This window comes from Chrysochloris asiatica, unplaced genomic scaffold (genome assembly GCF_000296735.1).
Source record: "Chrysochloris asiatica unplaced genomic scaffold, ChrAsi1.0 scaffold00022, whole genome shotgun sequence".
Classification (NCBI taxonomy): Eukaryota; Metazoa; Chordata; class Mammalia; order Afrosoricida; family Chrysochloridae; genus Chrysochloris; species Chrysochloris asiatica.
The window spans coordinates 15,232,420-15,245,762 of record NW_006408540.1 but is presented as its reverse complement, the minus strand read 5'-3'; the positions used below and the strand labels follow the sequence as shown (position 1 = coordinate 15,245,762).

Genomic DNA, 13,343 nt, shown 5'->3' with positions numbered 1-13,343 from the left:
TCATCTTTAAGGAAGCGGATAGTCAGGCTTTTGTCCTGTGGAGCCACTGTTGTTGTTAACTGTCAAGTCCATTCCGACCCACAGCATCCCTATATAGGGTTTCCGAGGAGCAGCTGGTGAGCTTGAACCACCAACTTTACAGTTCAAATGACTTTGCAGTCTGACACATTAGCCCATAGTGTCACACCACAGCTCCTGAGGGGATTCAAATCGCTAACCTTTCAATTAGCACTTTACCACTGTGCCACCAGAGTTCCTTACGTATTAACTCAGCAGCTAGAAAAAAGAATGGAGGGTTTTCAAGACCAGAAGGTCACACACAGTGAAGTGAATTCTTGGTGCTCAGGCCTTGACCAGGGCACTGTGGAACACACTAACCTGCTAAGATATGCCATTGCTTTGCCATGAAGTTTTGTTTTAATATGAAACCAAAGTAAGCAGTTTCGCTCAAAGTCCTTTTGCATTAAGCAAAAGGAGTTCTTTTGGGCTTACACCTGTGCCTCATTATATAGTGATTAAGTATGTGCTGAAAACAAATTACTACTATCTACCACTTCATTCTTCTTGGATCAAGTATCAACACTCATGGAAGCAACAGTCAAGAAATCAAACAACGTATTGCATTAAGCAAATCTGCTGCACAAGGTCTGTTTAAAGTGTTAAAGAGCAAAGACCTAAACTTAAGAATTAAGGTACGTATGACCCAAGCCATGGTATTTTCAATAACCTCATATGCATGCAGAAGCTGGACAGTGAATAAGGAAGACCGTAGAAGAATTGAGGCTTTTGAGTTGTAGTGTTGGAGGAGAATATGGAAAGTGCTACAGGCTGCCAAAAGAACCAATAGATCCGTTTTGGAAGAAGTGCAGCCAGAGTGCTCCTTAAAGGCCAAGATGGCCAAACTTCGTCTCTCATACTTTGGACATATTGTCAGGAGGGAACAGTCACTGGAGAAGCATATCATGTTTGGTAAGGTGGTGGGTCAGAGAAAAAGAGGAAGACCCCCAATGAGATGGATTGGGCAAATGGTAGTATCGATGGACTCAAGCGTGGCAACAGTAGTGAGGTTGGCCCAGGATTGGGCAGTGTTTCGTTCTGCTGTGCATAAGGTTGCTATCGGTAGGTACCGACTCGATGGCACCTAACAACAACAACAGCCACTATCAAGGAGTCCTGGTGTGGCGCTGTGGGTTACTGTGTTAGACTGCAAAGTTAATTTGAATCACAAGGTCAACGGTTCGAGCTCACCAGCGCTCTTAAGAAACCCTATACGGGGTCACTATGGGTTGGAACCAACTTGACGGCTTTTAAAAACAACAATAACCACTATCAATGGAATCCTGGTATGGTACTCTAAGATAAGCATTGGACTGCTAGGCTGGTTTGAACCATTAGGTTGGTGGTTCAAACTCACTAGTCACTGCTCAGAAACCCTATACAGGGTAAGTCAGAACCAACTCAATGGCACTTAACAACCACCACCACCACTATCAACACTCATAGAAGCAGCAGTCAAAAAATCAGATGACATATTGCTAGGCTAATCTGCTGCACAAGACCTCTTTAAAGTGTTGAAGAGGTCTTGTGCAGCAGATTTTTAAGATGTTAGTTTGAGGATTTAGGTGTGCCTGACCCAAGCCATGGTATTTTCAATAGCCTCATATGCCAGTGAAAGTTAAAGAATAAATAAGGAAGACAATGAAAGTATTGATGCATTTGACTTATGGGATTTCAGAAGAATAGTACAAGAAAAGCAAACAAATTGATATTGGAGGAAATACAGCCAGAATGCTCCTTAGAAGGCAGAGACTTTGGCTTTCATACTTTAAACATGTTATCAGGAGGGACCAGTCAATGGAGAAGGACATCAGTAACCATGATTGTGAGACTGGTGCAGGACGGGGCAGTGTTTCGTTCTCTTGTACTAAGGACGCTCTGAGTCAGAACAACAACAACAACAACAATTGCACATTAAGGAGTCCTGATAGTGCACTGGTTATGCGCTGGGCTACTAATCAAGATTGCAGGTTCAGCAGTTCAGTTTGACTCTCCCAGTCACTCTAGGGGAGAAAGATGAGAGGCTTTCTGCTCCTTTAAAGATTTATACCTTCTGAACCCCTATACAGGGTCACTATGCATCAGAACCAACTTGGCGGCACACAACCACCATCCCTTCCTATATATTAACTGTTTGCACCATTAACTTGGTGGCACAATGGGTTAAGCATTGGTCTGAAAACTATAAGGGAGACGGTTCAAACCCACCAGCTACTCTGTAGGATAACAATGAGATTATCTGATCCTGTAAAGATTTAAAATCTTGAAAATCACATGGAGGTGTTCTAGCCTGTCCTAAAAGCTTGCTATTATTCAGAATCTACTTGATGACAGTAGTTGTTTTTGCGTAATAGGCTTAGTTACATCTCTGAACTAGGTAGAACAAAAGAAGTCTCCTTTTTGTCTTTTTGAAGAGGGAATAACATTTATAAAAATATCATTAAAACAAAGACTGATTTCTACAGAAATACATTGTTTGTTGTTGTTATTAAGTGCTGTCGAGTCAGTTCTGACCCATAGCGACCCTATATAGGGTTTCCAAGGAGCAGCTGGTGAGAGTCGGAGAAAACAGTTTAAATAAAAATGCTGGAGGAAACAATCAGCTTTAAAAACGGATTATTTCTGGGCAGTGGGACTACAAATTATTTTTATTTTTTCATATTATTTTGTATTTTTAAAGCAGATTTTTTTCTAAGTTGATATCAGAAAAAAAAAAAGAAGTTAAAAAAGAAATACTATCAGCTTCTTTGAGGACCAGTCCATGTTTCTGGTTATCATTCGTTTCCTTTGTTGACAAGATCATCATTTTCTTCATAACAAAGCAAAGATTTCCATTGTAAAATATAGAAGACTTTCCCTGGAGGGATAAAGGAGCTATCATAGATCAAAGGGTCTTAATGAGTCAAAGAATAATCCTTTGAAAATTCAGGTCTGTTTTGAATCTCCAAAGGCTTTGAGGTTTAATCAGATGCTGAATCTTCAAAAAGGTCTAAAATCTTGAGTCATTTATGGTCTGTAGCAGACAAGGAATGAATGGTGCTCTCTTGCTTTATTTTATCCTGACCAACAGGCTTCACCTAGAGACCTGTCCTGGTGTCCTCTCAAAAGAGCAGGCAAAACGGTAAGGAATCATGGAATACTCTGCCCGTGGAATACGCTTGGCTTGGAGATACCTACAATTAAATCAACGCTCTTAGCCGATGCAGACGATGAATAAGGCCAACAGGAAACTGTTATCAGTTGGCTCTGTATAGACAGGTGCCCTTCATTGGAGCCCTGTTAGTAAAGGGAAGCAGGAAGGTAGACTATTATCAAGGAGAACTATCGTGGACAGACTGCCACCTGTCTGTCAGTTCGTGGTAGTGTTGTGGTGTTCCTGTTGCTCTGTTACCGCTGTTTCAAACACCAGCAGGATTACCTTAGTGGACAGATTTCAGTTGAGCTTCCAGACTAAGACAGACTAAGAAGCAAGGCATGGAGATCTACTACTGAATAACAGTCAATGAAATCCCTATGGATGTTGGTAACTTCCAGACTCGTAGAGACCCTATGTAGGGTTTCTGAGGAGTGGCTGGTGGGTTTGAACAGCTGACCTTGCAGTTAGCAGTCCAGTGCTTATTTTACAGTACCACACCAGGACTTCCTATGGATGCAACCCCATTTGTTTCTCAGTAGAGTGATGGAAGATGAGTCCTTCCAAATGGAAGGCACTCAAACTATACGGTATCCTCAACACTGGATTTGAACTGACTAAGGGGCAGGACAATGATGTGGAGCCAGACAACATTTGGTTTTGTTGTACATGAGGTCACCAAAGCAGGAGAAGGGGACTCACATTCCTGTGTTTTATACACACTCATTACCTCACTAGACAGATGAAGTAACCAAGGTATAAGAAGGTGAGGGACTTGGCTTAGCTCACGGTCCAAGATGGGTGGTTAAGCAAAGACTATTAAAGTGAGATCCCGAGGATTCTTTTCATTGGGAAGCGGACTGAAAGGAGCCAATCATACCCAAAATAATATAAATGAAATTAGGCAAATAGGCGCCTGCATTTTATGAGTAAATTTTCTTACATTTTTCAGTATATTTATCCCATTTCAAATGATAAATAGGTAAAAGGTTCTTACATAAAACCCTTCAGATTGTCCTGAGGGTCCCGGAAGTAGAGGAACTTTGGATGGCAATTTGAGTTCATATGTCATTATACTCCACCTGAAGGGGAAAAAAGAATTTTATTAAAAAAATCCCTTTAAAATTTCATCAGTTAACTCAGGTCTCTCTCTACACACACGAGATTAAGTCAGAAAGTACTGCTACAGGGTTCTAATTCACACGTGTTTAAACATGTCTCTGCAATCAGTAGATGAATGTAGGTTAAGTTCTCAGTCATGCATTTGTTTTAGTCTCTTTGGGGAGCCTTAAAAAAAAAAACAACGGTCCAGTTAAAACAGTGGCTCCCCAGGGGATCTGATGGGACATTTAGATTCAAGGCACAGAGGTCAGCTTAGAAGTTTATGGGCGACTATGAAGTAGGATTGTAAAGGGGCTATCGTGATAAATGTTATCAAAGGATGATCACAGGGGTTATTAGCAAGTTTTAAGAAAATTGAAAGCTGCACTGGTGAGAATGAAGGCCAATAAAATCTTTTATATGTTGTTGTAAAGTGCCATCGAGTCAGTTTTGACTCACAGCAACCCTTTATAGGGAATTGTTTTGCATCACATTCATCAAGGCTTGCAAGGGCTGCTCTCTAAGAGTTTCTCTGGGAAAGTTGACCCCCTCCATCCTAAAGCCTTATTCTTGCCCTTTCAACTTTGTTTTCATTCCCAAATGTCAGAAAAAAAAAACCTTTCAAAGAGACACAACTCTAGTCCCTTGAGGATGCCAAAAGTATTGTTTTGACGTGTTGTGAGTCAGTGAGCACAGACTTCTCCGTAGACGGGTTAGAGATGGAAACTCTGCCTTTGGAAGTGGAGACACCCAGGCAGAAGTGTACTAAGGAACAACAGCTTCACATTTTGATGGTTTTGTTACATTAACATTTCTTTGGTTTTATTGCAACACTTTTTTTCTTAATCTTGTGTGTGTGTATTGTTGTCGTTGTTGTTAAGTGCCATTTAGTTGAGTCGATTCTGACGCATAGCAATCCTGTATAGGGTTTTTGAGGAGTAGCTGGTGAGCTTGAACTGCCGACCTTGCAGTTCAAATGGCTTTGCAGTCTGGCATATATATATATATATATATATATATATATATGTGTGTGTGTGTGTGTATATATATCCATATGTGTGTGTGTGTAAACATGTATGTGTATGTGTGTATGGAGCTCTGGTAGCATAGTGGTTACGAACGGGCTGTGAACCCTAAAGTCAGCAGTTTGAAACTACCAGCTGCTCCACGGGAGAAAGATGAGGCTTTCTGCTCCTGTAAAGATTTACAATCTCGGAAACCCTGTACAGGGTCGCTGTGAGTCGGAACCGACTCCATGGCACATAACAACTACAACAACATACACACACACACACACACACACACACACACACACAGGCTCCTGGTATGGTGCTGTATAATAAGCACTGAATTCCTAACTGCAAGGTCATATATAGATAGGCTCCTGGTGTGGTGCTGTATAATAAACACTGAACTCCTAACTGCAAGGTCTGAAAGGTCGGTGGTTCAAATCCGAAAGTCGTTCCTTGGAAACTCTATACAGGGTCACGATGAGTCAGAACCAACTTGACAGCACTTAACAACAAATATACATATGTATGTATGTGTATAAGGAGCCCTGGGAGTTCTGTGGGTTAGGTTTTGGTTGGCTAACTACAAGGTTGTTGGCAGTTCAAGCCCAATAGGTACTCTATGTGAGAAAGATGAGGCTGTCTGCTCCCATAAAGATTAATACTCTCATTAGGAAATCCTCTTAATTAAAACTGACTGGATGGTAGTGGACTTTGGGATGTGTATGTTTATTCATCAACTATGATTTAATTGTGTCTTAAAGCAGACAAAAATGAGAGACAAAATTGTTGGATTTTCACAACATACTAAATTTTGAATTTTTGATTTCCATATCTTGTCATGTCTCTGATCGGTGGTATCCAAGGTTTTTAAGACCATGACCCAGAGTAAGAAATGTACACAAGCAACCTTCGGGTTCCTCACTGGGTGGTGTGCTCTGACTTTTCCATTCGTTTCTATTACAATACTCACTGTAACTTACTAACTAGATCACGCACGTTACTAGGGTAACAACCCAAAGCATCTGAAACAACATTTTCAATTAAATAAGGGAACACTCTCCATGTAACGACTACTCTTACCAAAATAAACATGAAATGAAAATTAGCTCAATACTCACCTTAAATGGACAAAAAGAAAAGTAAGCATGTTATTAAGCATAAACTGTTCAATAATACTTAATTGATACAAATTTATTTTAATTAGCTATAAATATTACTTTTCAAACCAGAAACTTGAATAATTATTTGTTAGAGAAAAGCAATCAACTTAGCATTAGTCATATCTTCCATCCAAAACAATAATTTTAAAAATTGGGAAGAACTGTGTCATTATCATGACAGACTAATAGGATGTGAGATGTGGAATGGCGCTGTAGGATAAGCACTGGACTGCTAACCACAAGGTTGACAGTTCAAGCCCATCAGCCACTTATGGAAATCCTATACAGAGTCCTTATGAGTTGGAACTGCCTTAAAAGCAGTTAACAACAACAACAATAAGGATGTGAATAAAATTTTTACAAAGACACAAAGCCTGACTGCAGTCTCACAACACCTACATTTGAAGAACAGCATATCACAGCTTAAGTCGGCGATAGAACCTAGAGGAAAAGCTCAAGATTAAGATCAGCATCAATATTTAAACAGGGTCCAGTGTATCATTCAGACTAGTGGGAATAAATACATACAAAACCCACATTCCTAGAAAATCCCCAAAGGATACAGATTACACGAGGGAACATCAAAAAGATGATGGAAAAATGGAAATGACAGATAAAGGAATTTTCCCATGAGCTTTTTTAATGTTAGGAGACATAAACCGAATAGTTAAAAGTACCAATCAACTCCTAAAATGAAATGCTACGTAGAAATGTTTATTTGAGAACAAGCTATTCATTCACTCGCTCATCCAGACAACCAATTACTGATTGAGTGCTTCTAAGTGTCAGCCACTATTCCAGGGTCTAGATACACAATGCTGAATAAGACCCCCTCACGAAGTTTCCCTTCTAGTGAAAGAAATGGAAATAAGAACTCAACTAAGAAATTAAGACAATTAAACTTTGTTCAATATCTAAATAAGGAAAACAATAATTGGAGGCATAAACATCAAATGCTTTATAACTGGAAACACTTCACTGGTTAAAGAAATCCACTCAAGTTCCTTGCACCTTCCATGCTGTACCTGTCCCACTGGACAGGAGAAAGATGAGCTGATGAAACAGGAGGCAGTTTTGGCAAAAGAAAGGAAAGAGGCATGCTGGTACCAGCTAAGCAGAGTGAGAGGCTGGAAGGTAGGGGCCCCCACCTGGTTAAGTGTGCATGCTAGAGAGTTGAGACTGCAAAGTTCAGGAAAGATCATGGAACCGGGGACTGGGTCTGGTTTAGAGTGCTGCCCATGATTAGTTATGTGACACCAACAGTGTGAAAGCCTCCAGAGAGTTGTTTCTGTACAAGAGAGATGATGATCTAAGCTAACTCTAGGAGTGTACCGATGATAAAATGAGATGACTTTCCGAGTAAAGCTACCTGAAGAGCCAGGCCAACAAAAAAAATTAGTCCTTCTTCCTCCCATTTTCTAAGCAAGTTGTCTTTTTAAAATAGTCATAATAATGTTCTGAAGACCCAGTAAATTTATATATATATATATGAAAGCTTATATAATTGGGACAAATTTTAAAGAGCTTTTTATCTCACCTATTTGTTGAAATTACAATCAGTGAAAAACCAGTTGCTGTGGAGTCTACTTGAACTCATGGCTACTCCAGCTACCCCATGTAGAAGGTCAGGCCCTTCTTTCAAATGAAACACTGTGAGTTACAACTGAGTGTATTAACTGTTTGCACCAATCTCAGATAGCGCTTTACAAATGGCAGTTTTGAATTAAATAAAACACAGGAAAGCAAAATATTCTTATATTTCTAATAATGAACTGTCAGCATCTAGCCAAACATCCCCTTTGATTTTAGTGTGTGTGATTTTGCTGCGGGATGGTTAACACCCTGGAGGAGGTCGTTTCTCTAGCATGCCTGGGAGAAGCACACACGCAGCGGGGATGGCAGAGAGCTGGCAGTAATCCTTGGATGCTGTGGGAATGGAATTTGAACTAGCAGCAAAGAAACCATTTAAAATGCCCCTTGCTGTTTGGTAAGCACAGATTTGAGTGGTTTTCTAGGAAATCACATGCAGGCTTTTCTAAAGATGGGAGAGGGAACCCAACTTCCTACCAGAGCATATGCCAAACTTCCAGAGCCCCCCTCTTGTGCAGTTAGGAACAGAGACAAATTCTCTTTTGCTCAGCTCTCTTCTTAAATTGTGGTGTCCTGTCAGCAAAAGAATCTGCCCTTGCAAGGTGGCATTGTGTCAGGCCAGGCTACAATGAATGAGATTACAACTCATTCTGGAGTCATTATGTTTTAGATGGGGCTCCCTGGTGAGAAGAGTTCCACACATGGCTAATCCTCTCAAAGTCAGTGTTGATTCACGCAAACTTAAATTTATAAAATCTTCTGACCTTTATCTGCTACTTATGGGTAGGGGGGTGCAGTCATTGTTTATTGAGTCCTGTTGCTCCTCTAAAGAGCTCTGGTGGTGCTATGGGTTAGGTACTAGGCTGTTAATCAAAGGTCAGTGGTTCAAACCCACCAGCTGCTCCTCAGAAGAAAGATGAGGCAGTCTACTCCAGTAAAAGTTTACAGTCTCAGAAACCCTGTAGATTGCTCTTCACAAATGGCAGTTTTCAATTAAATAAAACCTATGAAAGCAAAATATTCTTACGAGTTACTATGAGTAGGAAGTGACTTCAAGGCAGTGGGTTTTGATTTGTTCCCTTTCCCCAGAGTGCAAACTCCTCTGCCACATCCTCAGGATCACACACTGTCATTCGTTTATTACGTGAGGGGGGTGGGGATGGGAGGTATTCTGTCTAGTTAGGGTTTTGTTGGGACAATTCATGCTTAACGTGAATGATTGTTGTTGACCCCATATAGGGTTTCCGAGGAACAGCTGGTGGGTTTGAACAGCCAACATTGTTGTTTGTAGTCCAGTGCTGATCCTACAGCACCACACAATTCCAAAGCTGATGTCTCAATAGCTTTTTTGAATCCAAGAGAGGATGGAGCTGAACTTATTACACTTGTCAGCAGTCCCAACCCCCAAACTAACTGTTTTAGTTTTCTGACCTGAGCTGGAATTAAAAAGGCTTAATACCAACACAGTGGCTCCGTAAGATAAGCAAAGGACTGCGAACCACAGGTATGCAGTTTGAGCCCATCAGCTGCTCCACGGAAGAAAGATGAAGCTTTTTGCTCCAGCAAAGGTTTTTTTTTTTTTTTTAAAAAGCCTCGGAAACCCCAACACAGGGTGGCTATGAGTTGGAACCAACTCGACAGCACGTAATAACAATACCACCAGCATTGGGCTGGTGAGTCCCAATCTACCAGCCACACTCAGAAACCCTATACAGGTAACTCGAGTCAGAACTGACCTGATGGCACACAATACAACAGAATCAACCAAGGAGACCTGATGACTCAGTACTTAACAGTGCTCGGCTGCTAGCCAAAAGGTTGGCAGTTGGAACCCACCCGCCTTGGGAAAAAGGTTTGGAAGTTTGCTTCCAGCAAGATTTACAGTCAGTCTACTTGTCTTCCAGGGTTCCTGTGGCTAAGAGTCAACTGGACAGCAGTGGGTTTGGTTAAGCATCAACAGAGCTTTCTACCTTTATGATAATGGTTCACTGGGATAATCATTTCAGTTTTGATTCCAACTTATTCATTCACCTAAAAAACATATTTATTGTCTACTCTGTACTGGACTGTTATCTAGGCCCCAGGAGGAACAGTGAACAAGACCAGGAAGACCTGATTTTCATGGGGCTTCACAGTCAATAAAATTTAGCAGGGGGTTACTTAGGGGACACTGAGCCTCTGTTAAAAGTGATGGAAAATTTGGGAAATGGTTAAGAGTGATGTTTGTACAACATGATGAGCATCATGTCATTAAATAGTACATGTCAGTGACCAATGTTTTGTTTCATGTATATTTACTACACTGAAGAAGGATTTTTCAATGTTTACAGCTATCCTCTTCATTAATAAATGATGCTAAGACCTTGTAAGGTGATAGAAAATAAAGTGAATTAAATTTTTTTTGTTTTTTTTTTTCAGTATGCCATTTTCAACTCAGTTTTAGAAAAGAGTTCACTCTTACCTGTCCAGCATTTTGGTACTGGCTCGTTCCAGCTTCTCCAGGATCTGTGGAAGTTGGGTGTCATCATCATATGAACCTCCCCAGCCCAAGACCCGAGCAAGGTCGTTTCCTGTACCCAAAGGCAATACTCCCACTTTACACTGCAAGAAAGCACAAAGCAGGCATCAGACAAGTGGACATCAACCTGTTGCATTTCTGAACCTCTGTTTGTTTGATTCGTGTTACTAGCAACAGAAGGAATTGGCACTTGCCTGTTTGATTAAGTTGAGCTTGTCAATTTCTGACAAAACCCAACCTACACTTCCATCTCCTCCACACACAAGAATCCGGAAGTTGTCAAACTTCTGAAATAATCTTAAACTGAAAGTAAAACATATTTCATTTTAGTATAAATAAATAAAGATCAAATGTTTTCTCCAAATCTGTTACTCTAGACTGACTAGCATTTATATTCCTATTAAATATGAGCATTCCCACTTAATAATTGTACTATAAATATTAATGCAGGAGGAGTTTTTAACGCAACCCCTTTTCTTAATGATAATCAAGACAAAGGAATTGTAAGTAGAAATGGAGATAAAATTAGAATGGAATAGGAGTGACAAATGAGAAAACAAAAAATAGCAGAAACCATAAAAGAGAACTGAAAGTAATAATTTGTCTCTTTGTGTTTGAACGACAGCTATTTCCTTAACAATAATGCATAACAAGCCAGGGATGGCAGCCTAGGGCACTGAGGTTACTGAGTGGCACCCAAGGCTGTTCTAAAGTGATATATCAGACTTCCTCAGTGTGTTGCTATTAGTCTTTCCAACTTGCTTTTCTCTGCTTCCTCTTTCCCTATTCTCTCATGCAACACTCTTGTAACTTCCCGAATCATCTCAATTTTGACACATCCCACCATTTGAATGTACTTTTTCTGAAACCTCAGGTACTATGGAAAAGTATCTTTAAAAACAAAAACAAAACAGGTCCTTAGAATCTTAAAGGACAGATGAATGTGGAAAATAAATATCAAGAATATACAGTAATGGAACCATGAAGGATTACAAAATGATGTGCTTGATAGAAAGGGGAGGAAAGAGACCCAGGATTTGAATAGACAGTGAATGTGAGAGGACAAGCTAGAAGAGGAATGGTAGGATCCAAGCATCTGAGGAAGGGAAGAAACACACAAATAGATTAGAACAAAATGGGGCATAAAGTAGTTGGTCCATGTGACCAGAAGATCCTGAAGGACCAAAAGGGACTGACTGGAGGCATAAAGACAGACTGAAGGAGAGAAATTGAGATGACAGAGGATAAAGTGTCACATTATAAAATGCAAAATGCATCTCTGCAAAAAATGGTAACAATCAAACAGAAAACAGCAAATGATGGCAAGGCTGTGGGGAGACCAGAACTCCTATACACTGCTAGTGGGATTGGAAAATGGTACAATCACTATGGACAATGATACAATAATGTCTCAAACAGCTAGAACTACCGGGGGAGGGTGAGCAGGCTTGTAGTGTATGATGATGCATGGAGGGGACTGTAACCATGGCAATAAAACGATATACGATAGGATGTACATAAAACCAATGTTCTCCCATGTAAAGTATCACATAATTCACAATAAAACATTAAAAAAAAAAGAAGAAGAAAGATAGATCCAGAAGTGGCCGGCCTCCTTTGGATACTGAGATCCCTGTGCATTGAGTCTCCTCAACCCAGGACAGAAGGTTGTGTCACCAGAAGAGTGGTTGAGGAGCAGCAGCAGCAGAACCAAGAACCAGAGTATAAGACAGAGCAGTGGGTTTTTAGTCACTCAGCAAGTAAAGCTGAGTGACTTTGGGCAGGAAACTTGCTAGTAGGTTGCTGTGCCTCCAGGCACATGTGTGGGGGAGCTAGGTTTGCTGACCCATGGAGCTAAAGCTGAGTGCCTTCAGGCTGAGACTTATAGTTGAGTGATTTGTCCTGTAAGCATTTATTAACAGCTGACTGGAACCACTGTACCCTGAGCATTTTCTGATGCTGTATTGTAACCTGTTAACTTCGCTAATAAATCTCATAACTGTGAAAAATAAAAAAAGCTAGAACTAGGAATACCTACGATCCAACAATCCTGTTCCTAGGTATCGATCCAAGAGATATAAGAGCTGTGAAATGAACAGACATCTGCACATCCATGTTCATTACAGCACTATTCACAATAACAAAAAGATGGAAACAACCTAAGTGCCCATGAATACATACATGGATAAACAAATTGTGGTGCATACATACGACAGAATACTATATAGCTAAAAACAACAATGACGAGTCTGCAAAACATCTTCTAACTTGGATGAATCTGGAAGACATTATGCTGAGTGAGATAAGTCAATTACTAAAGGGCAAATATTAAACAGTACCACTATTTAAAAAAATCACAGATATACACATAGAAAACAATGTTATTTGATGATTGCCAGGGGATTCACTCTCTAGATAGTTAACACTTAGTATTTTTGGTGATGGGAAAGGCAATACTAAATATGAACGAAGTCTGCACAACTTGACCAAGGTAAATGAAGACACACACACACAAGAAAAAGGGCAGTTTCAGTAAATGCTGTTATATACATAATTTTACAACAAAAGCAATAACAATTAGAAAATATGTGTGTGGTTATATAAGTAGATATGTATGCATATATTCATACAGGGAGGTATATGCAATTTTTTATATATGTGTATTGATTGTTGTTGTTTGTTAGGTGCCACCGGATCACTACCAATTCATATCCACCCTATGATGCACAACAGAACGAAACACTTCCTGATCCTGGGCCAACCTCACAATT

General features: G+C 40.1%; 1 protein-coding gene across 2 annotated transcripts in view; it reads right to left on the bottom strand.

The window, feature by feature from the left end:
• The window catches only part of DGKH (diacylglycerol kinase, eta), a 251,394-nt gene that overhangs the window by 63,369 nt on the left and 174,682 nt on the right, over positions 1–13,343 (bottom strand). For both annotated transcript variants that reach the window (XM_006837609.1, XM_006837610.1), the window contains exons 10-12: positions 10,767–10,875; positions 10,516–10,655; positions 4,188–4,272 (exon numbers count right to left, since the gene is read on the bottom strand). In XM_006837609.1, coding sequence (XP_006837672.1) covers positions 4,188–4,272; positions 10,516–10,655; positions 10,767–10,875 — 334 coding nt within the window. The remainder of the gene's footprint in view (positions 1–4,187; positions 4,273–10,515; positions 10,656–10,766; positions 10,876–13,343) is intronic.